The 26587-nt window shown below is 45.0% G+C and overlaps 1 protein-coding gene across 1 annotated transcript in view; it reads left to right on the forward strand.

The window, feature by feature from the left end:
- Positions 1-9156, forward strand: part of brinp2 (bone morphogenetic protein/retinoic acid inducible neural-specific 2) — a 101515-nt gene extending 92359 nt beyond the window's left edge. Inside the window, exons 6-8 of the mRNA XM_070919086.1 lie at positions 4368-4590; positions 7705-8011; positions 8335-9156. Of these exons, the coding sequence (XP_070775187.1) occupies positions 4368-4590; positions 7705-8011; positions 8335-9156 (1352 nt within the window). The remainder of the gene's footprint in view (positions 1-4367; positions 4591-7704; positions 8012-8334) is intronic.
- The last annotated feature ends 17431 nt before the right edge of the window (positions 9157-26587 follow it).

The following is a 26587-nucleotide window of genomic DNA, read 5'->3' on the forward strand; positions in this document are numbered from 1 at the left end:
CAACACGCGAGAACCGGAACCACCTGGCGAAGAGTGGAGCGAAGAGCCGGGGGGTTTAAGTACTGCAGGTCTTGATTAGTGGATAGTAGACTAGTAACCAGGTGTGCATGATGAGAGACAGCCGGACAGACATCCCCGGGACTCCGTGGATGTCTGTACAAAATTTCTACGTCAGTCCATCCAATAGTTGGACTTCATTTTGGACCGACGAGTTGGACCAGCGGACCGGCATTGTCGTCCCCAGAGTCACACTACTAGCCTGGCTAAAACCAAAAAGCAGTGAACACTTTGAGCTCGGTCGACTTCCCTCTGCGCTACGCTGCGCTGCACGTGGCAGCCGAGGCTCTTCAAATCCAAGCTCAGACTTTTTAATGTCCCTCGTCCTTGTAGGGAGTTAAATGAACAGGCCTCGGCCAGCCAGTCGTTTAGCTGTCGTCTCTGCTTGATGATGTCATGAATCACTAACTCAGCGCAGAGATGGAGATTTTGGGGCCGCGCGGTCACCCATTATGGAAAACAACCCCCCCCCCCCCCCCCCCCCCCCGGCCTCTTTATCTGATAGATTTTGAGTGAGCCAAATTGTCCATAAATTTTGGACATGGAGTCATAAATGTCAGGAAAAGGGAGGAAAACAGACAGACAAATCCCTCCAGCGTGATGGCAGCGCTAATGATTACTACTGAGAGAGTGTGGGGAGAGGGAGAAAGAGAGGCTGGGGCGGAATAATGCTAAGGGAGTGTTAAAGGCAGATTGAAAGAGCAAGAGTGGAGGATAAAGAAAAAGACGGGGGGGGGGGGGGGGGGGGGTAGGTGGGTGGATGAGGAATAAAGGTGAACGTGTATGTGCCACTGTGTGCGAAGAAGATGAAGAAAGATGGCAGGACAGAGGGAAGGAGAGTGTGCTGAGGCGTATGGAGGCACTGATCTCACTGCTAATGGTCGAAGTGAGGTTGCCTCTGTGCTACGGGGAAAAATACCTACCTTTGAAACCGAAATCACAGGGGACATTCTAATGAGCTAACTCTACTAATAAGGGGGTTTTCGGATGAGGTAACATCCCCGTCTTGGCAGCCATGTTGGAATCTGTCGGACTGTTTCAGTGTTTACAGAAAATAATACTGGTGACGCTTCTGTGCGTTTTTTTTTGGCCGAGGGCTGATCAGCTTGTTACTGACGGATTTTTCGTCTCCGGCCTTTAAAATGATGCCCAGGCCTGTCCCCATCATCCAAACTTGTGTTGTGCTACCAAGCACACAACTTTAGTTCAAACGTAAATGAGTTCCCAAAGACACCATGTATGTAAGGTTCGGGGGGAAAAAAAAGCTAATTTGTTTTGGTTTGAATGATTCACTTAGTCGCTGTACAAGCTGTATAAAACTGGAATGGAGTGCTGGAACAGTTTAAAACAGTGGAAGTTTTACACCTGGGTGACTGCGTGACTTTGTTCGGACTTTGAAAACCCCTGCTATAAGCCGTAGAAAGTTTTCTATAATAAAATCCAGCTTTAGGTTTAGGCTCGTTACATTGGCCAGGAAAGCATTGGAAAGACTCTCCCGCCAGGATTTGAACCTTTCAGATACGACAGTTGAATTTCATACAAACACGGGAGATCAAGAATGGCCTCACCACAGCGCTCAACCGCCTCCATAAATGTCAATTCCCTGCAACTGCACAACCCTTGAATGTAGTTTGACTTATATATCCATTAAAAACACAGGTCGCAACCTCTGTAATCATGAAAGCCTTACACACTGCAAACAATCCATCATCATTGTACAGCTCCTCATTTGCATTCTTCCACTTTTGTACCTCATCACTTCAGGTGGGATTTGAATGTCGTATCTTCGTCTCTTAAGCACAGCTGCAAAGACAACATGCGGCACGTGTATGTCCCAACTTGTCCACGGCATGCATTTAGAAAGTTTCACCTCCAAAATGGCGGCTTTATCCTGCGCACTCAGTCTTTTCTCTGCACATTCAGCTCGGAGATCAGTGGAGGCGACATGAAACAAGCACTAAAAACAGACCAGCTGAGGAGTGCACCCAGCAAACAAGAGTGATAACAAAGCTAATGTTGCCCTACTAATTTAGCCGCATGCCGGTGCAGAGATGAAGAGAAAGCGAGGCTGCGGGAAGAAAAGACGAGGGAGCTGGGAGTAACAAGAGATGCAGGAGCAGACAGAAATGAACGGGCAGACGCAGAAAATTCAAGAGAGAGAGAACGAGACAACCCCCCCGACTCGGGAGTCCAAAAGAGAAAGATCACACCGTGGGAAAGAGGCAGACACACACACACACACACACACACACACACAAAGAGAAGGATGGAGAGAGACAGACCATTGTGTCATCCGGGATCACTGAGCACTGTAATAGGCTTGAGTCTCATCAGTTGGGCTCAGCTCGGGTCGGCTTGGCTGCCGATTTCCTCCGCTGTCTCCCCGCCAACCACAGCACATGGGAATACGATTCTCGCAGCAGACCCGGAACAATCCTAGCAGGTCTCACTTAGCTGGCTTTGGGAGAAAAAGAAATAATGGGTTCAAGTTTCCCAGAGGCTTCACACCGGCATAATGTTTGCCCACTGGTTCATAATGGAACTACAATGATCTCAGGCACCGGAAGGCTCTTGGCAAACCCAACACAGGGTACGAGCTGTGTCCTCTGTGCCGACGTTATTCTCAGTGTAATTTATTCCAACGGTGCGCCATCTTTTTATGTTGGAGATCCTACACACACACACACACACACACACACACACAGACTTGTGAAACGATAACCATTTCATTTGATAGCACCCATTTGAATTTCTCTCGTCAGTTTGGCTGGGGCAGTAGACGTCCATGTGTCTAGTACAAAGTTGGTGGTACCCATCAGGGAAAACTCTGATGTTTCTAACAAAGGCCAGCAAAGCCTCTAAAATAAAAGACGCTCAAAACCGGCGGCGTTTTCATTTGTAATAACAGCTTAAACTCACGCACGTAAAACAAAAGGCACCTTACGGACGCCTATTTGTCATTAAGTGGCAAAAATGTTGTCATGATAAAAGTCCACGATCTCTTCTTCCCGTTAAAGCATGTCGCCTCGTCTGAGAAATTGCCGTTTCCTCGTTCGTGTTGTTCAGAAATACAGGACAGCAGAATGACGGCTTCAGAGCTACACTATAGAAGTCGAATTCACAAGCGACAAAACACACCCTCACTAAATTCAACGCAATCGGGGGGGGGGGGGGGGGTTCCTGCTGTTGCGGCCTTACTTGGTCTGATACGGTGGCTTATATTAGCTTTACACGCGGGGTGGTGTAACTGACATTACTTAGTCAGTTAACGTAACTTTACCACTCTGCCCGCGCTGCTGTTACACTACATTGTAGCATGTAACAGGGAAAAAAAAGCATTTCAATGTTCCTGATTTACTGAAAGTAAAACAAGCGCTCGATGCGCTGCTTTCTCATCGCATTTGAAAGCCGATAATTATGTGCTCACGGCACCACGCAAATGTCTGGTTTGGTGTTCAAGAGCACTCCGCCGATTGGCTCTAATCCGAGAGACCTGCTATCTCAGGCTCGGCGATTCAAAAACCTGTTCCCGACAGCAGCTTGACTTCATCGACTCCGCTGCATTTGTTACATCTCGTGTCATTCGCTCACCGCCATTACAGATAGAATTGATTCAGATGCTTGACTGGCATGTTGCTGGGGGGTGAAATGATAGTCCTCTAACAGCTGAAGTCATAAATGCTTTTTTTGTTGTTGTTGCATTGTTTGGTCTTGACACAAACTTGCTGCGACAGCTGCAGAATTCTCTGTGAACTGTTTTTTTTTTTTTTTTTGTGGGGGGGGCAGTTGCATTTTGGAGGGGAGCAGCGCAGAGAAAGGAGAGAAGCTCTCATCATTTTACCACATGCTTTTATTGGTCTATTCAGCTCGTGCTTATGGATTTTCCTCTTAACTTGTTTGGCCTTTCAAAGAAAGAATTACGACATAAATGGAAATGCCCATCTTGTACGGTGATACCATCCTGTCAATCGTCAGACAACGAGTGTTTCGAAATGACAATGTTGCAAATGATGCAACGGTGGATGCAATGAGCCTCTAATGGTGGGGCGAACGGGTATAACTGCAGATTGAAGCAAAGGTGTTTACTCTGTAATGGCAATTCATTAGGACATAAGGGCTTTTTTTGCATTCTAATGACGCATGAAACTCCCCCAGCTCCTCAGTCATTATCTATGCATGTCACTAGGGGTAAAACAGACTGTGGTGGACAGATTTATAGTGCTCAAAAAAGGGTGTTTGTTAAAGTTTGTTCTGTTTTCTCTTTCTCCCCTTCTGCCCCTCTCTCCTTGTCTCCGCTGAACTCCCTGCAGATGAATTCAAAGCCTTCCTGAAGCGCCTGCCCACTGACCGCTTCTTGAATGTGTCCACGATTGCCAAGTTCTGGTCGGCTGACTCGTCCCTCCAGAAGCGCTACGCCCAGCTGGAGTCCAGCACCGCCCTGGTCCTGGGCAAAGCCCAGAAGATCATCAGGAAACTGTTCACCCTGAGCAAACGCTGCCCCAAACAACCTCGCATCAGTCTGCCCCGAGAGAGGTAGCCCACTGGGATACATTGGCAGAAAACAAACTAAATGAGGACGGCATAATTTGTCATTGCTGGGGGTTTTGGCGGCTGCTTTGTGCTGATTCATTACAGCTGTAGGTTCTCTAACGGCCCGCCTCAAGCTGGGCACACTGGGAAAACCCTGAGCTATCTGTCTGGAAAGTGCTCAGCTTTGAATTTAGCTAAACCCCAAATGTTATACACACAGGAAGGTGGGAAACATGCCAGTGGGGTACTAATTGCTCCCTTTAAGCAGTTTCCCATCCAAAACATGTATTTGTAGATTGCTAGCATTGTGTTTTCAGCTGTTTCAGCTTTGGGCCGTCTCTGCTGTCAACAGATTGTACAGTAGTAAATATGTCTGACTGTGTAACACTGTTGGGCATTGCGACAGAGCAGTCGTAACACTGCGCAGATAGCTGCACCTTGCGCGTACCTGAGCGGATCGTCCGTATCACCGACCCAGCAACAGTCCCAGATGGTGTGCCAATAATGCGTCAACATTTTAGGGAAGCAGAATCTCTTTGGATGCTCTAATGACTCAAGCAGTTACAGAAAGCTTTTACATTAAGTCTTTCCCTTTGTGGGTGTAAACGAAGACAAACACATTATTGGGATATGCACAGACAGCGTGCTCTGAACGGAGACAAAAAAAAACAAACAAACAAACAAAAAAAAACATCCGAATTTTTGCAGTAATATTGTGCAGTGCAGAATAAAGCTTGAGCGACATTTTTACCTCATGGTCACGATATGGAAGCAAAATTTGTCACGCACACATGTCAGACCAGCTTCATATTCATCTGGGCCGACTCCCGTTATATATACACAATCATGCAAAATGGCCTAATACAACTCTTTATTTAGTCTCGGTTTAGACAAAGAAGATGGGGCTCAAATACAAGACGTTTTATTATTCGTAACTATGGCATATGGTTAAAATGATATGCTATTTTGTCGGCAGCTAAACCCATAGATTTCTAACAACCTCTGGTAGAAACCACATCCTCTTCCAAAATAAATCCAAATTGAAATACAATTACGGATATTTTTTGTGTGACATGAACAGATGCACATAGTAGAATTGCATTACACCCCTAGTTTCCCCACAAATCTCCGATGCAGTACAGGAATTGATGGTGTGTAGTTCTCGGGGGAGCTCCCCCAGTGGGCAGCTCCTCCCAGGGAGTCCCCCACAATCCTCCTGGAGCCTTAAGTGTTCATTATTGTAACCATGATGACGAAAGGTCCTCTGACTTTAACGTCCAGGTCGTTTTTGTGCCTAAACCTGATCACCGAACTTTTACCAGAGCTTTGTCAGATCCTTAAAACAGATTTATTTTCAACAGTGATTTGTAACAGTCTTGGAGGACACTGTCAAATGATGTCGTCCCGCTGATGAGGGTGTCAGAAAAGACCACGCCTCTATGTGTCCCTCCAGAGGACAAACAGCATTATTTGTCATTTAATTTGGAGGACTTGGTTGCGTGCACGCTCCTTCCTGCATCGGCACTAAATTTAAACTTGGATTTAGTGATCCCTGGGGGTACTGGGCCAGGTCGGGTTAATGCACTAATATTTAGGTGTTTGGAAACCCGCCTGCTGATGAGCGCTCATTGGCACTGCAGCCGAACAGACAAAGAAAAGAGCGCCGCTGCCGTTGAAACCGCCACCTACTAATAATTTGACAGGCTAACTGACTCCCTTTGCCCGAGTGAATTCTACACCTGTGATTGACTTCCGAGCAAAACGCCCTCACGAGCTTCACTCGGCTGTCGCTGCGCCGAAGGGAAAAAAATGGAGGCAGGCTTGAGAAATAAAGAGACACAGAGGAAGGAAAGCTAGTAAGAGAGACTGTGGGAGACGGAAGGGAGACGTGACGTCGGGATGGAGACGAAGAGAGGAAGAAAGGGAAAAAGTGTGAGAGAGATGAAGGGTGTAGTTACCGGTGGTGGGGGCCTTTGTGGGGTAAGGTACTTGGTATTGTGGTATGCTGTAATCAAGTCCTCTCCCAGTCTGACAGCTCGACACTTGTTTACAGAGGACTTTAATTTCCCTGACAGTCCTTTCCCTCCGCCCATCACTCCATCTCCCCACTCTCGCACTCAACCTTCGCTTTCTGTCCTTACCCGCCCCCCCCCCAGTCACCTCTGTGTCGCCTTGCTCCCTCTCTCTCTCTCTCTCCCTGCCTCGCCCCTGTCACTCAGACAGGTCTCAACCCAGTTTGCGCCGGCAACAACTTATCAGGGGCTGCTCAGCTGCAAAAGCTCTCTATTTTCTTCCGCGCAAATCCATTTGTTTTATCATCATTCATTTTTGTCTATTTACATAGGCCTGAGGGGAGGGAATTGCCGGAGCATTTGGGCAATGTTGTGTGTGATTTTCTGAACTTAGCCTGGGGAGAGAATCTCCGCAGAGCCAATTTTCAGTCTGAACTTGTTGCTACTGTTACCACCACCAGCAGCAGCAGCACCAAAGTGGATGGTAATTTATGTATGTCTGCCTTTTCATCTCCACTGCCATACCAAACACCCACCCCTCTGTAAAAAAAAAAGGTGTCAAATTGTCATAGATAAATAGACCCATTTATAAAGAATATGGAGCAGACTCTGAATTAGATTCTCACCTATGGAAAATGGGATGCATATGGAGTAAACAGCAGCGTAATCTAGGACCTCCTCGCGTAAGGCTCTTATCCGAGAATAAAAAATGCATAAAAATTGTCTTTTAACACCCCCTTAAACTTTTTATTTTTTATTTTTTTTTAACTCAGTTCATGCCTCTGAGAATATTTTACAAGACGAGATTTTCTCACCTCTTCAGGTGGAAGGGAGGACGAGAGAATAGAAGGAGCACGTGGGGTGTAAAATTTGGGAAGGGCGCCACCGCTCGTTCACAAAAACATTGTGAACAGTAACAATACAGTAAATATTTAGTAGTTACTAAGGAATGAGTGAGGAACAAGAGCTACGGACGATTTTAAAATGACTGAACAAAAACAAATCACCTTCTAACTACTCCAGGACACAGTGACATCACTTTTGGGGTGTGGTTACAGGTGCAGCAGGTTGTTGCATTGTTCTGACTTCTCTGTCCCCTCTGCAGGCCCGTTGGGTTTTGGTTGACCAGGGCCCAGTCGCTGCTCTACTGCAATGAGCACGGCGTGCTGGGCTCCTTCTCCGAGGAGGTGAAGAGCTGTATCTGCCCTGCAGAGCAGCCCACCTGCCACGGAGTCATCCCCTGCGTTGTGGGCACCTCCTCCACCTCCTGCTCCTCCTGTGCCACTGACAACACGACCCGCTGCGGAGCCTGCCACCACGGCAACCTCCTCCATCTTGGTTCCTGCCGGCCGAGCATCGCCGCATCCCTGGACCACTATCTGAACTTGGACTTGGACATGCCGGATGCAGAGGTTCTCAGATTTTCTTATATATGTATTCCATTGTTTCTCGCACCTGTGTGGACCAAATAATATATTACCTCTGATTCCACTAAAGACTCTGATAAATATTAAAGGACGTACTGATACTGCTTTCTTTGTGCCTAGACACAAAATATACCATATTTCCAATAGTAAAAATAACAGCATGAAAATACACCAAGAAATGACTAATTAAATGTTTGCTAGTATCAGGTGGCAGAAAAAAAACTAAACTAAATGACCCTAGTGTGAAAGTGATATGTCTGTTATTGTCTGTGAGAATGTGATCTCACAGTTTTTTAACCCCTCTTCAGGTGAAGTACCTGCTTCAGCGACTGGACAGCAGAATAGAGGTCCACGCCATCTACATCAGCAACGACGTCCGCCTGGGAAGTTGGTTCAACCCCGCCTGGAGGAAGAGAATGTTGCTGACACTCAAGAGCAACAAGAACAAGTCCAATCTCATCCACATGTTGATGGGCATTTCTTTCCAGATATGCTCGACTAAGAATTCAACACTGGAGCCCGTGCCTGCGATTTATGTGAATCCTTTTGGGGGAAGTCACTCAGAGAGCTGGTTCATGCCAGTGAACCAGCCTGACTTCCCTGACTGGGAGAGAACTCGACTGGACGCCGTCGCCACGGCACAGTGTTACAACTGGACACTGTCTCTGGGCGGCAAGTGGAAGTCCTTCTTTGAAACGGTGCACATCTACCTGCGCAGCCGCATAGTCACCGACGATCCAACAGTAAATGAAACCCTCTTCTATGAACCGCTGGACCTGGATGACCAGACGTCCAACCTGGGGTATATGAAGATCAACACGCTGAAAGTGTTTGGATACAGCATGCACTTTGACCCCGAGGGCATCAAGGATCTGATTCTCCAGCTGGACTACCCTTACACTCAGGGTACGCAGGACGCTGCCTTTCTGATGCTGTTGGAGATGAGAGACCGGATTAACCGGCTGTCTCCACCTGCACCTCAGCCACTGGACCTGTTTTCTTGTCTGTTGCGCCACCGGCTCAAGCTGTCGGCCGGAGAGGTGGCACGCATCAAGGACTCTCTGCAGATCTTCAACTCCAAGCTCCCCAATGCTTCTCCTGAACCTGAGCTGGCCCAGCTGTGCAGCTAGCTACAGTGGCTCAGCACACAAGTCAGGTTCAGGAGTGATACTACACATAGAAAGTGGCGTAGATGCTTCAGGGACAACCCTAGACTGAGCAGAGAAGGGGAGGTCCTACTAAGTTGGCCTCTTGGACTTAAATCGTCTGGATTAGCAGAACACCCAACTCCAAAGGCTGACTGCTGGACTTTTCTTATGGTCACTCTTGGCTTCTTTTTCTGGTGTCACATTTTTATCAGAAATTGCTATCAGAGCACTTTGACGAACAGTGGAGCCATGTGGTGGACTTTTGAGAGAACAGCTGATACTTGGACTCTCTTCCCGAGGCTCTACTGCACCAGCCTGAAGGCTTACTTTTGCTATTACTGCCCCGCTTTTGGCAAACTGTACAACTGGGATGAAGCTAAGACACTCTCTTACACCGACAGGTTTCGTGATTTGGAACCTCAGAGAGCCGATGACATTAAGACATTTGCCTTGCAAAGATAAAGGCGATTTTGATATGTAAAGAGGAACTCTTAAGGGGTCTTCAAAAACGAGTTAATGGAAGAGGATTTCCCCTTTTCTAACCCTATTTTCTTTGGCTACTGAACAATCTTGTGGGAAGGGAAAATGGGATAATATTATATATGTGGTGAATGAGTTGTTATGTTATGCTTAACAGTTTAAAATTTGATAATCCTGAACCCTGTTACTGTCTTTGAATATTTCTTTTTAATCCCTGCCTTCCATTTTATCTGGCATTTGAAAACTTGTAAGTATCTATGCTTAACATCCGAGTGAGAAGCCCGTTAGTGATGTTCTGTCCTTGGTGGTGTGTCTATACCAAAAGAAGGTGAACACATTGGCAAACTGAATGGCAAAATATCTTAAATGTTGAGTTTTTTGGGGTTTTTTCTGAGCTGAAAATCATAAAGAAATCTTCTGATGTGGTAACAAAAAGGTCTGCGGATACAGCGCTGTAAATAACGCTCCATCTAACCCCAGGTGTGGACAAGTGCACATTGCTTTTTAGATAACCGAGTGCAAAGACCAAAAAAATGTTTATAACAAGACAAACTCATGCCTTATATGGAGAGTCAATGTTAAGATAAGAAGCACATTTAGTTTCTGTGTTTGATTTCCCAGCGAAGGCTGTGTTGCTTTTTATATTTCAATATTTCTACCAAGACAGAACAACAGACACATTCTCCAGAATACGTGGTAATGTAGCTTTTCCATGTAAATGCCAGTCACACTTTCTGCAGTTACTTGTTTTGATTTGGTGTTGTGAAACTTTGAGTCACTATTCACAGTGCACACCGGTACTTGCATTCTGTAATTGTTCTGCAAAATCCTTCTATCTCCACTTAGACAAACTCTCAGTAACTCATAGAGCCTGGTTGATTTGATTATGGTTTTAAAAAGGTTTTCAAGGGTTTGGTTTAGTCTCAGGTCAAAGAAACCGTTTTGTTTTTTGTTTTTTTTGTTTTTTTACAAGTGGGTCCAATGTCAGCTGCCGGTTACCACGGTGACTGGAGTTACAAGGTTTCTGCAGGGCAGTGATGGTATTTGTGAGAGCTGCAAACTTACCAGGATGATACTTGATATGATTCTACATTTACTTCACTAATTTCTCACTGAAAGTCAGTAAACCCTGTATGTCATTTCCAGCAGTTCTTCTGTGCTCAGCTTGCTTAAGTAAAATCAAAGTGGTTTATCGATTTGGGATCCTTTTCCTTGTTTCCATGCTTTCACCCTCACTGTTTTAACATGTGTACTATGGAATAACATGTTGATATATATATATATTACAGAGCAGGCTGTCTTTGGGACAACTCAGTTGTTTGATTTACAAAGACAATGGCGCGGCGCAAATGTGCGCAGGTGGAGGGGGGAGATGGCGTTGATACAACTGATGTTTGACTAGAATACTGAGGCAACTGCAGCCAAATGCTCATTTTCTCATCATAAAAGGGAAAAGAGGAACACAAAATCCCCAAAATTGGCCACTGGTTTCGCCTAATACAGGCCGCAGGTCCTTAAAATGTCTTAAATTCACATTTACTGATAAAAGGCCTTAAAAAGTGTGAAACAGTCTTAAGGTCTGTTTGGGAAGGTCTTACATATTTATTTATTGAATGCCGTAAGCATGGTCTGAAATTCACTCCAAGCACAAAATGCCTGAGAAGAGTTGAATTTGAACACTTCTGTTATCCCGTTGCAGTCTTGTGGGTTTTTGCTATTTGTGTTTGCAAACTTTGCCCCCTGGTGACCCCCGTCGCAGCGTCCATCTGGATGACATGGAGGAGCTAGGTAGTCAGCCGGCCTGCAGACGTTAGCTAACTGTGGGTTGACTCTCTACCTGATCTTAACCCTTTCTCCAGTTCGCCGTCGATCTCCAGTATTTTAGAGCAAGTCTCACTCATGCCGTTCGCCCATTCCCTATTAACATTATAAATATGAGGAACGACATTGGGGTGGGGCAATCATTAGTCCAATCTACACAAGAAAGTAAGATTCAGACAAGATGGTATTTACCTATTTACTTAAAAGCCATGTATAAACTTTAAAACGGACAACCACAATAATAAAACAGGGGTCCAAATATAGCCTCACTCAGACTTTTGAATGCTGTGAGACAATTGTAGTGATTAACATCATTAAAGACAAATATACTTTTTTTTTTCTCCACACTAATAAACTGTCATTATATGTTCACACGTCTGGCCTTAAATGTAATTAAGCGTTAGCATTAAAAAAGTCTTAAGAAGTCTTTGGTCTCGTCACCGGCAGACTGCTCTGCTGTCATTTTCATACAGAGAGGCACAGTTCTTCAATATCACACGCGCAGCTCGATTCTGTCATTTATCATACAGCTGCAGGTAATGATTTTTTTTTTCTCCATAATGTGTCATGTTACCACCCAGCGTCCTCATCCTAGTCATTTTGTAGTTTTGTGCACAAAACGCGTGGAATACTTTCATTGTTAGCTCGTCAAGTTGTGCAAGAATACTTCATTTCAATACCTTTTTTCTCTCTCTCTCTCTCTCTCTGTCTCTCTCACAGACATAGCCACACATTTTTAGCAGAAAGAGCAACATTCGGGCAAACTTGCATTGTTTTTTCCGATCCTGTCACACCTCAAACTTTTCTTTCGCCTCGAGGAGAGTACTGATTAAGTTGCACTCATTTTGCCTGTTTGTGAGGGCTACGTAGCTAAAACTAAAGCAGTCATTTCACAGGCTGTAGTATTGTGGTGGTGCTGTTGAAATGTACCGTGTTCTCCAGACCATAAAGTTGAATCCAGTTTCAGGAAAAGCTGAACATTATAACCTTCACGTCTTCACGAAGGGAGGATTTGTTGCAGGACTGTTGGAGTAGCGTACCGAATAAACTGGCAACTCTGTTCTCTCACGATAAACAACAATAAGGCCGTATGAAGCAGGTGACGTGTTGCCCCCGTGCCCCCAGTTCACAAGCAGAAACATAAAAAAGGAACGCAGGTAGGTGAGCCGCAGCGGGGGGGGGGGGGGGGACGTGCGAAATTGATATGCAGGTGTGATCACAAGCTTCTCTACGTCATTTTAGCAACTACACGTCAGCTTGATGAAAATTCTCCACCTCTCAGCCGCCCAACACAGTTTGGATGCTCAGTCACATGACATAGTCTTATTAAAGGCATTTTATCTGGTGTAATAGTAACAATAAGGGCGGCAACAGGAGCAACTGCAGTTGTTGTTGTTGTATTATCAATCATTTCAATCATCTGATAATATATATTTATTCATTTGAGCCAGAGGGGCACTTCAGCAAAGGCAAAGGGGCGGTGACTCAAGCCACTCTGGCCACTGTGTGTGCACAGCTATGGTTTGAATGGACACCGTTTGGTGTTTTGGATTCAGTCTCAAGCCAGACTGGACTTGGTTTTGACTGAGACCCACCCACCACTTACTGTAGATCTTCTTGATCTTGAAACTGCTCGGATTTGGACTCGACTCTGACTCTGAGTGGTCTCGACTATGGCAGCTCTCTAGATATTTCTGTCGTTTGCTTGTGGCAAGATTGGCACTATTTCTTTTTTTTTTTTTTTATGTCCACTATTCAAAAGGCAGAGGATTTTCGAGCAAAACTGACCTAAATGAATCCAACAGAACGCATAAGAAGCCTCTGTCAACATACTGTTTCCCCTCAGATCATTTGCACAATCCTCCCTTAATTGCATTTGCAATAAGGCGCAAGCACTTGCTAAAATGACACTCAATGTGCGACCCCGGCCTGGTGTGCTTGTTTCGTACATCCACCACATGTGCCTGGGGCAGAATGTGTCACATCTGCGACTGAAAAAAAAATAAAAAAAACGCCTAAAGCCTCAGGAAATCTGGCCCTCAGTACGTTGCCATTAAATGGATGCATAAACTTCCAATTACCCTCGGCCCCTCATAATAAGATGAATGTCCTCTAATATGCGGAGTGCAGTGTTTTTTTGTAAGATGAAAAGCCAATTTCCTGGGTTGTCAGGGAGCAAACAAGAACCAAACGCACACTGTCACATTACATCAGGCGGCAGGTTTATCTGCTGGAGAAAGCAAGAAAGGAACGGGGGGGGGGGGGGGGGGACAGGAAGAGTGACAGAGACAGGGGGGCAGGGAGAGAGAGAGCCCCATTGGCCAACTTGGAGCAGCCTGCATGTTTTTTTTTCTCCCTCCTACCCCATAATGAGGTGGGGAAGGAGTCACTCTGCATTGGGTTAATAAACAGTTATTCATCTTCAGCATGGCACCCAGGAAACAGGAGTGGGTTTGCCCTTGGGCTAATCTTCAGGCCGGCGGACGACAGCCGATCCATCAGAGCACTATTTAGACTGCACACTACAAACTTTCTGGACCTCCCAAAGAAGCGACGGGAACAGAGAGAAAATGAGAGAGTGTGATTGAAGAGGGAATAGATGACATTCGAGGGAGAGATGGAGGGAGGATAAGGTTGGGAGAAAGTGGGAGGGAGAGGAAAGGTGAGAGGGGCTGGGCTGCTAGTCTTGCGGTGATTTACGATGTTTAGAAAGTCAGACTGTCGTGAATTAATGAGGTAGAATTGGTGAAATCGACTGGCACGTGTGTGCTGGCGTACCTGTGGGTCATTTAACACAGTCATCAATAACGGTGTAGATTTGGGGGGGGGGGGTTAGGGGGGGTTTGATATTACTTTCAAAATTGCATTATTACCAATGCATCCAGAGAAATGATTCATGTTTGGAGACAAGCGCGAGAGGGACATTGAAATGCAAAGTTAGAGCTTGTTTGACCTTGACTGAGAGAGAGAGAGGCAGAGGCAAACGGAGTCGCTCTCATAAGGTGGCTGATTACAACTGCATCAACAGCGGAATCAGGGCTCGACGAATCTGAAATTCGGGTATTGTGCGGCTCGTCAGCGCGACAGCCCCGCGAAGAAATACAAAAATTCCTCGCACCGCTTTCCGAGGCTCGCTTGGCAAACTCATTCGTTACCTCCGACCAGGAGGTAGGACAAGGTCACATTACGAACTCACTAGTGTTGCAGCAGACTTTTTTTTTTTTTCCTTCGTCGGCATTTTGAAACAAACTGCAAGACTGTTAGTTCTGACAATATTACATGTCCTAACATCCTGCCTTGTATTTAACAAGACATGGTAGAATAATGGTAGAATTTGGTGCCGAAACCTAACCAATCTGCGACCGTTACACAACGTTGACCATGTGTTAGGAAGCCTTCCACTGTCAATGAGTTGCATCCAGGGATTCAAACAGCGAGCTACCGGATGGAAAACCTGTGATTGATCCATTTAGCCATCCTTCTCAACACATACATGTCGCTCTTTATAATACGTCACCTGACTTCCTAAAGTCTTATCTTGCGGCTGGCACTGAAGAACCACCCTCGGTCGGCACTCAACACTCGGGGCAGAAATCAGCCGCGAACGACCAGAGCTGTATCTGAAGGTAACAATCAATGTCTCTCTTAGTCTGCTTGCTTTTTGTGTAGCGTATATAGGTTCTTGGTAGGAACGAAATTCAGCAGGATTGGATAGAAACTGTGTAAATCTTCCCCTACACGCGCGCTAAAGGAACAGTTTTAGCTTCTCCTCTTAAAGTCGCGATGAAATGAAATATTCCCTTGAGATCCTGTCCCCGGTCATATTGTGCACCTATCTGACAATATGAAAGAAAAAAAATACAAAAAATTCAATTTCTTGGTATTCTTATATCATTCTTGCTGTAAAACCAAAATATCTTCAACTTTTAGCCTACAGAGCTAACTTTCATTAGTCTGCGAGCTAGCAACAGCATGGTGCGTCGGTTAAGACGCCCGCTTTTCAGCATTCAAATCAAATTCCTCCCGATGTTACGTCCCGCCTGCCGATCCTGTTTCACTCGTGAAATACGTGTTAGATACTCTCAAAATGCCGTTTCATCTCAACTGTGAGTGAATATGTGAATAACATATTCTTCAAACTAGGACGAAATCCATAAAATAACGCTTACCACCACAAATCTCTCCCCTCAGCTTCTTTCTCTTGGTCGTCATGGACAGCTTCTGCAGTGACGGGACAACGGGAAGTGATGAAGGACAAAAATAATGTAGGCCTGCATGTGTCCCTCAGACTCGCCCCGTCGTGCCCTACTTTTAGGACAAATTCAAACGGCTTAAATAAAGTGACCTTTGCGGTCAATAACTGCCCTCTGTCTGCTCTTCAGCAATGGACTGTGGTGGCTGTTATATTCAGTGGAAGCTGGAAGAAATGTTATTAACACAGACAAACAGATATTTGAATGGAATACAGGTATGTATGGCGAGTGCCAGTCATCGTCTACGGAGGTTTAGCAGCAATTGCTAAAGTACAAAACAACGCATTTCTTTGCACTGTCCAGAAAGTGGGTGTTTCCTTTTGAAAGTGGTTGCAAATCATTACAGACGGCCATGCTGTGTGCTGTTTTTCTATCCACCGTTCGCTAACTATAGTAACCAAGTTCCAACCGTCATCGTTTTAGGTGAAGGTAGGATTGTGTTGCAGGAGCATCTAAAAGTGGAGCTGATTTCTGAGAGAAAACGTCTTCATTCAACCCATTCCAAGTGACATTTATCCTGACATTTAACAGAATTGGAGCACTTTGGCAATACAGGTGTTTGACGTGTCTATGAAAGTAGGGAGGGTATCAGGTGTATGCTGCTGCAAGAAGTGTGAAATGTTTAGAATCTCTGCAAGTGGAGCACTTACCCGGAGGGCTCCTCTGCACAGTGACTCTTGTGACTAATGACCCTCAGCAGAGGGAAACCATGAGCAGTAAATGTTGTATGCGCAGTAGTCTCAGAAACTAATCTTCTCTGCTTATTTAAATTGCATTGTGTCCTTTATAGTTTCCTCCCTCCCCTTTCTGTAAACAGGATTTAGGGCTGTTAATGGAGACTGTCCTCACCAGAAATACGACAGCGTCGGTTTTGTGTTCAAAGGCAGCCTGTCCCACAGTGTGTTTTCCCGACGAGCGCCCCCCCCCCCTGCGTTCGTGCATTAAAAGCTCTGTGCTGGCTCACCAGCAAAGGCTGAAGAAAACCTCTTATTCGAGCCGCAAAAAAATATTCAAGGATCTTTTATTAACACCCCGACAAGAGCAATGCACTTCGCTCAGTGTTTCATCGGGCTCATGAAAATCATTGATCCTTGAATATATTTTTATATGCCACAAACACCTCCAACCATGTGCTTCAGGTACATGCTGTGCGCAAAGATTTTTTTTCTCCTTGAAGAAAACCTCTTTCACTGTGTTTGGCTGAGTGATCCATAATGGAGAGCATGGGTCATGTCACATTTCCTAAAGTCAGTGTTGCTGTACCACAGTAACTCCGCTTCTGGTTTCTGGCCAGGACTCCTGGCATCAACAGACTGACCTGGGGGCTGTGTCTCCATGAGGGCCTGTACATATGGTACCTCTGATCTCAAGTGACCCAGGACTGTATTGCACCCTGTCAAAGTCATTTATTTCACTCAAGTAGGTACTCATCTCCCTGGTGTTACCTCAAACTATTTGTTTTTAACCAATGTCCCGGTGATGATAAATGATAAATTATTATTCCCCAGAGGGTTTATAGGTTTGCTAGAGACCTGAGGTATGGAAGAATCATTTCTTATTCGTGGTATGATGCACAATGCGAATGATAGCGGTTCACTGTTACTATGAATAAACACAGACACAACATGACTGTACGGCACCTGGGTGTCCGGTTAAGTGAAGAGCAGTTTATTCACGTGGGCAGGATGTAAACAAAAAGATACTTGAGTAGCTGTTGTATGACCCCGTGTTTTTGGAACTTGACCCATACAAGGGACAAAGGTCGGGGGTATCTGAGCCTCTGCTGCATTGATTTTAGGCACACATTCAAATATGTTGTTTTGGCAAAAGAACTAAGCCCTCAGTAATGACACTAGGCTGTGAGGCAACTTGCTGACACTGGCATAGTGGCCACACTCGGTACTACAACTTCTGGTAGCAGCATGTGATGTGCACAGTCATTGGAAAAGGAGCGCCTGTAAAACTTTAAATACAGTTTTTCGAGTGTCTCAAACAGCCCGTAAAGACTAAATAATATAATATAATATATTTAATATAATAATAATATATTTGGAAAGTCTAGAAGAGTCCTATAATATAATAAACAATTTCATCCCATTCATGGAAAGTCAACAGGCTCAACCGGCTTTCAACCAGCGTAAAAGCTGTAAAAGGACTCTAGTGAGCATGTTCTATGGGCCCAAAACCACAGAAGCGTGAGGTTCATAGGAACTATGGTCTATTTCGACTTGGGTTTCACTTTTTGTCCCTCTGGCCGTCAGTTCTTATCGGTTATGAACATTGCTGAGCTCTTGAAAAGTGGCGTCTCACTAAAAGCAGGCCTAACAAAGCAGCAAACACAAGCCGACATGTGATCGCACACAGGTCGTAAACAGGCTGACGGCTTTGCCAGATTAGCTACCACCACAAGTGACCGCACCCGCAAACCCTAATTGCACCGGATAATTGTGGGTTTGGGTTGTAATTTTACCAGTGATCATCCTTCATGCTTGTTGCCCCATTGGATTGATTTTTAGCGATGTCAAAATGTTCTGAGCATTTCATCATTTACATTTACACGCTTGCAGTCCATAGGTAAGATGTTACATTGAGGTGAAGGCCCACCATTCGGCGGCACTATGCGTAGTCAAATGTTTGAGGTGGCTCGGACACTCTGGGCCTGACCAGTAAGAGAGAGTAAATGCAGGGCTCGTTGCTGCTGCTGCTGTTGGAGTATCTGATGATGGCTCAACTTTTTCAACTTGATGCTGTTGCCATGGTCACCACACAAAGTGAGCCACACATATGAGGGAAAATCATATCGAAGCTGATTTTACTGCTTCCCTGAAGTATACACCTCTTCACCAGCAGTGAACAAACACGTCAATGAAGAGGAACGTCAGCTTTTCGAGTCTGAACCCACAAACAAGGTTTTTAGTTTGCAAAACTTGCTGTATTAACGCTGCTGACTATTTTCCTCTACATTAGGCTAGACCCTGCTCTGTTTAGCTGCCCGATGAGATTAGAGTAGGCGGATAGCAGGAGCCTGTGGTGTATGGTACAGGTCAATAGAGCTGCCGGCAGGGGAGTTGCACAGTGCTGCCGCCCGTTCAAAATGCAAAACCTTGATGTTGCCGGGTGGCAGACGCAGCAGCAACTGTCTAAAAGCACCTTGACTGAGGATACGCAGGTGGTCCCTGTGTAAAACTACCCAAAAGAAACATACAGTACTAGAACTCCACAGTATTGAAGGCGGTGAGGTTCTTCGGAAGTGCTATTGGGCCAGTGTAGAGGATTGATCATCACTTTGTTCAGGGAACCTAAGAACACCAATATACACGGAGCGATTGAGTTTGTCGATCCATGCTGAGAAAGGGTTGTCTCTCTGCTTTCCTTTGACACTCTCCCTCTCTACATATAGGTTGCATATAGGTGGCCCTCTTTGTTCCTCACAGCTGATCCGCTGCTTTCCATCAACCACACAATGAGAGAACGAGTGACGTTAAGAGCATGGTGAGTGGAACAAAAGAGGGGCCGAGCGACCGAGGAAATAAGGCAAGGAAAGGACGACAAATTGAGACAGAGAAAGAGGCAGACAGGCTGGCTGACATGCAAATATTCCCCAACGGAAGAAGCCGTCCCTCGTGATAGCGATCCTGTCATCTGAGCGAGAGCCTGAACAGAAGAGGACGGCACACAACGGAACAGGACAGTTTATCCTGTTGGGCAGAGCGAGGGGAGCGCTGCCACGATTCGGAGGCAGACACACAGACACAGGGGGTGGAGAATATGCATTGCAGTGTCTCTTAGCTGTTAGCTCCTTTCACGTCAATTACCCAACGCAGAAACAATGTCGCACTCTGTCATGGGAAAACACGTTTCGCGTTATCGTGATTACGGACAATTAATCATGTCAGTCGCCCGACACAAAAGCAATTAAAAATGTACTTGAGCTTTCCAACGTGTGAGGGTTTGGTTCTTATCCTTTATATGATATATATTTTATAAGTTGAATACAGCTGGACTGTGGGAAATTGCGATGGTCATTTTTCACCATTTTCTCACATTTCATACTCTGATTGATTCATTAAAGGGTTGCAAAGGGTTTACCAACACTGAATCCCTATTTCAAATTTGTATTTGATATCCTTGGTGTTACTCCACATAGAAACATGGGAATCTATATGTTTATGTTATGGCCAGCAGCTTGATTTATTTCAGCTTTGTCGTGGTATTTCCGTCTATTTGCCTCAAGACTGTGCGACCCACAAGCCTTGGCTGCTGTTGCTATGAAGAAGAAGCCAGTCAGAGAAATGGTGAATTGAAGTGATTGGACGTTCCTGACCCAAACGCACCTTGGGAGTCGTCCTTCACTTCCATTTCTTTTAGCAAAGAGCCAGATATTTCCCAATGCAGCTGCTCACCTTTGTTGTCAACTGGGAGAGTTTCATGTCGATCAAAGTGTCGGAAACTCTCAGACAGTCGGACGGACAAAGTGCAATGGAAACAGACTTGGCGAATAAATGATGACTTAAATGGACATCTGTGTGGAGGGATGAGGAGACTGTGTACATGAAACAAACCATATTCCCATCACATATTCCACATCGTCGTTTCGTCTCCAAAGGTTTTCCAGGAAAGTGCAACTTGTTGTCAACAAGCTTCTGGCTTTCCAAGTCGGACATCTGGTCGTGAAAAGGACTTGCAAGTTTATAGTAGTAAAGGTCGAGGTAACTACTCCCTCAAAGTTTCCCTCGTCAGTCCTGAGTCCTCTTGGGACCGCTACTTGGACAGTGTGTTGACCGTTGTCCCATTCAGAGCTCATTCGGTGCCCATGACGTCTGAGTTGGCTTTGTCGACGATCTGATACACAAACAGCACAAAAACTATTAATGGCACCCAACTGGAGAATTAGCACCGCCGTCGGTTTATCTTGCTGCCCACAACTCCTTATATGTGCGTAACAGCGGTGGATGGAAACATGCATTAATAAGCATTTTCTTTTGCTGATTTCCTGGTCAACATGCGCACAATAATCTGGATTTTTACTTCTAGAACCTTAGGTGCTGGAAGGAACTCTTCCCACTTCGCATCTTTATAATCTGCAGATGAATCGATATTGGAAACGTGTTGCGACCCTTGTAAACATGCAGAAAGTCCCACTGGCAAAGTTATAAAATCCAAAATCTGGATGTAAAGAATGGTACCGTTTGTAGCACACAGAAAAAACTGATGGATTCTTGGATTTACATTTTGTTTTTATTCATGAATCCATATTAATTGCACAAAAAGTCTATAGTGTACAGTCACAGTCAGTCACACAGACAGCAACCAGCAGTTTTGTAATTTCTCTCTGCTGAGCCGCAAAAACTGGAGCGTCCTGGTTTCCCAATGTATGGCTTTGAGGCAGTCCTGCCTCTGTTGGATCCCCATATGATGTGACTGTGTTGAGTCTGGAAGAGGGCAAGATGATACATTCCGTGTTTGGCTGAAATGCTCAAGAACCCCTGACCTATAAAGTGTTAGAAGGGAGCGCTAAATCTGACAGGCTTGGCTCGACTTGAAAGGTGCTGAACTCGGAGGTGAATCTGTCGAGAGGGCTGATAACAATGTCAACAAACTGAAAAGTTGAAACGCTGCCGCGTCTCGCTCCAAGTTACAGCTACGATTGAACCACGTACCGCTTGGTGAGCGTACAATATTTTATGTGTTTGTAACTTGTACGTAAAGCAGCTCTTGTACAACCCACAGGCAAACCCGCTCTGATGTGCCAGTCAGTCGTCTCTATAATGACGTGCTTTTGATTCTCCTCAGTTTGAAGAGCTCCGTGTTTTAAAAGATGTAAATGTTCTTGTATTAAGCGAAGTTAATATGACACGACTGGCTGCTGACTTTGATTTTGTGTGATGAAAAGGGAATGCTCCGTGTTGAGGAAAGAGAGAAAAACCTGAGCATGTGTGGTAAATACTTCAGTGTTTGGCTGGATGAAATAACAGAAACACATATAAAACAACAGCAAAAATGGCCATTCACTTTAATTTTAACGTACACCTCTCTGACACAGTGTTAACAGAAACGTTGAGCTACAGTACATACATTGACTTCACCTGATTTAACACACAAGTGCGTGGTCCGAAACGGCCTCACCATCAGTTACGTAACAAATTAAAAAAAAATAAAAATACTAGAAAGCATAATTACAGCGGCAACTTCGCTTCCCTTTGCTGCTTGGACTGTTCAATCAAGATGTAAACAAATCCTGCACCCAGCCGTTTGGCGAACTGACCCACTTATACCACAAACAAGTTGGTAATATCCCAAGTTAGAGGCAGCGATGCGGGGTCAACAACCGTCTGGTCGTGTTGCTAGTGGATGACAATTTAGCAGCTAACTAGCGGTCCCTGGCATCCTTGCTGAGTTTGTCTTGGTATGGTACTCTCTCAGTTTGCTTCTGCTAATGTATCAATGTACACACAAATTGTTTACAACATTTACAACAGAAATGTGCCAGGAATTAGTCAGACATCGGTTAGTAGGATGATATATCAATCCCCATCCCGAGTCCCGTCATATTGGATATCTTCCGGTTCCAAGTCCAATCTGATACTATGTATGTGGCACACTTTTTTTAAATTTTTCATGAGCTGCTCAATCTACTGAAGGTAGTCCTGGTAAAAAAAAAGAAATGAATGATCTGATATTAATACAAGTTTAACCCGGGAGAGTGCGACTCCTGAAACTGATCTGACATGATGATGATGCTCAATCTGTTGGAGTAGCTGGAACTACAGAAACACTCTATATATATATATATATATATATATATATATATATATATGTATTGCACTGAGCATAAATGAAGTTTCCCTTTGGCCTGTTGTCAGGTTACTCACAGAATGAATGAATGTTTTATACACTGCTCTTTGCTGAGAGAGAGTTAACAGTCAGAGCTCAGTGAATCTGTTATGTTATTTTATCAAATCCAGGTGTCAGAACTCAGAGTCAGTTGCACCGGTGCGCACAAATGCTTTCACACACACACACACACACTCAGGCATGGGCGGCAAAAGGCTGCACTGAAGAGCCTGTCTGCTGTAAAGGGGAGAAGCGCTGCAACACTAGCAGGTTGAGGTCAGAACACGGCAAAGAAATTATTTGATCCATTAAAGCATTCCCTGATTGGTCCTTATACCAATCCTTAGGATCGACTCTGGACGTCTCCACTAAATTGGGAGGGTTGATACTTGACACCACTTTTTGCCTATAACTCTACGGCCTCGCCAAATTTGAGCGCCTCCTCATTTTAACAAAGACAAACAACAGCGACATGTCCCATGAAGCCTGGTCTCACTGGATTTTTAAAAAAGCTAGTACGTCGACAGAAAAGTGTTGCAGATTCGAAAAAGGAAAAGGGTGAAACAGCCAAGCCAAGCCATTCAATGACACCATTTTCTTCTAACTCTGAATAAGCACTAAGTCGCACGCTGAAACTCACATATTGATCGGCAAAGCATCGATCTCAGAGCCTTTCAAACTGTGGCGCCTCTCGGTAAACCAGACCGAAACACACAGTAACACAATTACAAGTAAAACATACTTTTTTCCCCTCACCAGTTCCTATGAAAAACCATCCAGCGTGTTATTAAAAACCACGGCTCTGAGCAGATCACTACATGCATATATCTAATTATGTACTTTGCGCTGGAAGGGATGTGTCCCTCTTGATATTAAACATTTTCCGCATCCCATCACTTTTGCAGATCGTGCAGTTTGCTGCACAACAACTCCACATCATGTTTCCTTCGCGCGTAATACCTCAATAATTCTTTTTGTTTTCTGCCTCCAAGCTGCAAGTGCATCTGCAGGAAACACCTTTCATTTATGTAGCTGAGTAATGTTGAGCGCACTGCTAAGGCATCATAAATGTCACCTAAACTTTCTTTTAAGATAAGTCACAACTGGTGTTCTACATAAAATACGACAAAGTACCTTTAGAGAGTGCTTCTGTGGTGGACATAAATGAACAAATCAGGTTCAGAATTGAGTAGTGTCACAGTTTGCTCCTCAGTTCCCCTAAGCCCCCCCCCCCCAGGCCATGTTCTTTCCTTCACATCTCCACACCTGCCAGCCTCATTCACCCACACACCTGTTACCATTTCCCTCCTCAGCCCTGCTGTCACCTGCACCTCATTCCCTAATCACCCCTCACTAGTCGCACCAGTTTTGGACTCTGATCCTCGCCTGCTCCTTATCGGCTTTGTTTGCCTGTTTGGACTGCCGTCTCCGGTTTTTGAACTTTGTCCGTCCTCGTCTCCCTGGTTTCGCAAATAAGTGACAGTTTGTTTATTTCTTGTTTCGCCCTCCATTCCTGTCAGTTATAATAACATTTTACTCAGTTAATTGTTAAGATCAGACAACAAAGCCCCAGGTGTTAATAGAACAAATAGAATAAAATAATAAAGAACTATTCCCCAAACTGGCCATTACATGTCCAAACTGTCTGGTATACCAGGTTACCAGTGAACCCTGCAAGGTAGCAGACTGCAGCATATATCCAAAGCACCCTTTTAATCATGGTGGGTGTAAACAAATCCTGCACCCAGCAGTTGGCGAACTGACCCACTTATACCATAAACAAGTTGGTAATATCCAAGTTAGAGGCAGCAATGCAGGGTCACCGACTGTCAGGTCATGGATCAGTGTTGCAAATAGCTGACTATTTAGCAGCTAACTGACTGGTCCCTGGCGTCCATGCCGAGTTTGTCTTGGTATGGTATTCTATTTGCTTCTGCTCCTCCAGTTCGACCATTTAATGGGTTGAAATCTCCTGTTGTTCACTGCAGCTATACCTTCAAAATGGCGCCTCGGTGACATCACCGGTAACTGACATACTGATCGGAGGAGGGGAATTTCTCATTGACTGTGCCTCCTCTGGGTTATTTTCTTATATCAGGCCTCGTGTTGTGTCTTGTTTTACACGTATTTACATGTATTTTTAATACCGACTGCCGCTCTCGCTCATATTTGATTGGTTTGGCAAAGTCAAATCCTCCCCCACAGAAAATGGCAAACATAAAGTCAGTGTCAGAGTGAATCACCACTGGAAACAAAATGGCTTTTTAGTCAGAATATCAGGCTGTTTTCCGTGAGCCATCAGAGTCTCTGCAACACCACACTGCCCACCTTTTATCAGTCTTTCTAAACACCACTGGCACACCACTTTTTCCCTCAGTCTAAAAGAGCAATATTTCTTGTCAGAGTGAAATAAAGTTTAGAATGGATTATTTATCCCCCCTGCCAAAACTACTTAGAGCTAAAGAACAAGTCAGGGAGAGAGAAAGGACTGGGGAGAGGCGAAGTGTGGGGGAAAACAGAGAGAAATTGGCATGCAAGCATTTGTCCATGGTCGGGCAAAGATCGGTGAATCGATAGGCTGATGGAGGGCTGACAGAATGACAGCTCCATGCCGATCGCTGAAGGACGTTGAGGAAAAGCGGGGCGAGTTGGAGAGAGAGGAGGGAGGGGGTGAAGAAACAGAGTGTTAGCAAAGGTAGAAGAGAGAGAGAAGGGGGGGGGGGGGGGCTGACAGCCAGCAGTAATGAATGATAATTGTTCATCAAGTGGACGCACTCAGTATGTGGGGGCGAACATTCACTCCAGTCATTTCTTCAGCCTACCACACATCAGCGTCACGCCTTTCAGCACACACACACACACACAAGCACCCCCCCCCCCACACACACACACACATACAAGCACCCCCCCCCCCACACACACACACACACACATACATTGTTGCCACAGGAGCTAACATCTACTGACAAATATGCATTCAAACACCGGCATGGCCTGCACAAATATTAACTCTGCAATATCATGTTCATAAAATACATTTTCTGCATTTTTTTTTTTTTTTTAATGCTTATAGATTGGGCGAAGGGAGTGTGTGCTGCCCAGTGCAGAAGTTCATTTCACCGACTGGCCAGAGCGAAAATATGCAAGTGTTAGTTTGGACCCACGGCACTGTAACAAAGGATGAGATAATCTTACACATAATAATCATTTTGGGTCTGCAGCATCATTAGCAAGAGGTCGCAGACTGGTCACATTTGGACAGCCTGTTTCATTTGTATCATTGCAACCTAATCTTATATTATTATATTATTATTATATTATATGTTCATATGCAACAATTTTTTAATTACTTGACAAAATAGTCTTACCACAAGTTTGGCCAGTTGTCATGGAATTGAGCTCGGAGGTTTGTTCTTAACCTTGGAAACAGAATTTATTAGTTTGGGGAAACATTTATATAGAATGCATCTTTAAAAAAACCTATCTAAATCCATATAACGGCATCACAACATGCACGTCGACCTTGCTGACCTCCTTTACTTTGCACTGCGCTTAATACTGTCACACTACTTACGCCATTAGCACTTAATGTTGCCACTGAATGGAAATTACTAATGCAGAATGGTTGCATAGAAGGAGATATAGGTTTGGCCAGCAGGTGTTCTTCAGATGACTCCAAAGTGGTCACCACAGAGAGGACAAACCCCACCCTACTTAATCAGCCAGAAAGAAAAGGAAGCGTTTCTATTAAAAAAACAAAAAAACAACAACAGAGGATTGGGCGGGTGCTCTGTCAAACTCCCTGCTGGGAAGCCAGTGAGGGATCATGCTCTTGTCACAGCTCTAGCAGTGGTCCGGGCGTCTTGTGTAAGGGGTGGCGGAATCTGGGCGAGCACTGTTGGTCAGAGAAGACACATGGCTGTCAACAACCTCTCCGGTCCAACAATGGAGTTAGCATTGGCAAGCGCAGGGGTCGGGGAGAAATGCCAGAAAGATTATAATACTCTATAATTTAACAGGGAACA

The sequence above is a fragment of the Enoplosus armatus genome, chromosome 14, assembly GCF_043641665.1.
Source record: "Enoplosus armatus isolate fEnoArm2 chromosome 14, fEnoArm2.hap1, whole genome shotgun sequence".
Classification (NCBI taxonomy): domain Eukaryota; kingdom Metazoa; phylum Chordata; class Actinopteri; order Centrarchiformes; family Enoplosidae; genus Enoplosus; species Enoplosus armatus.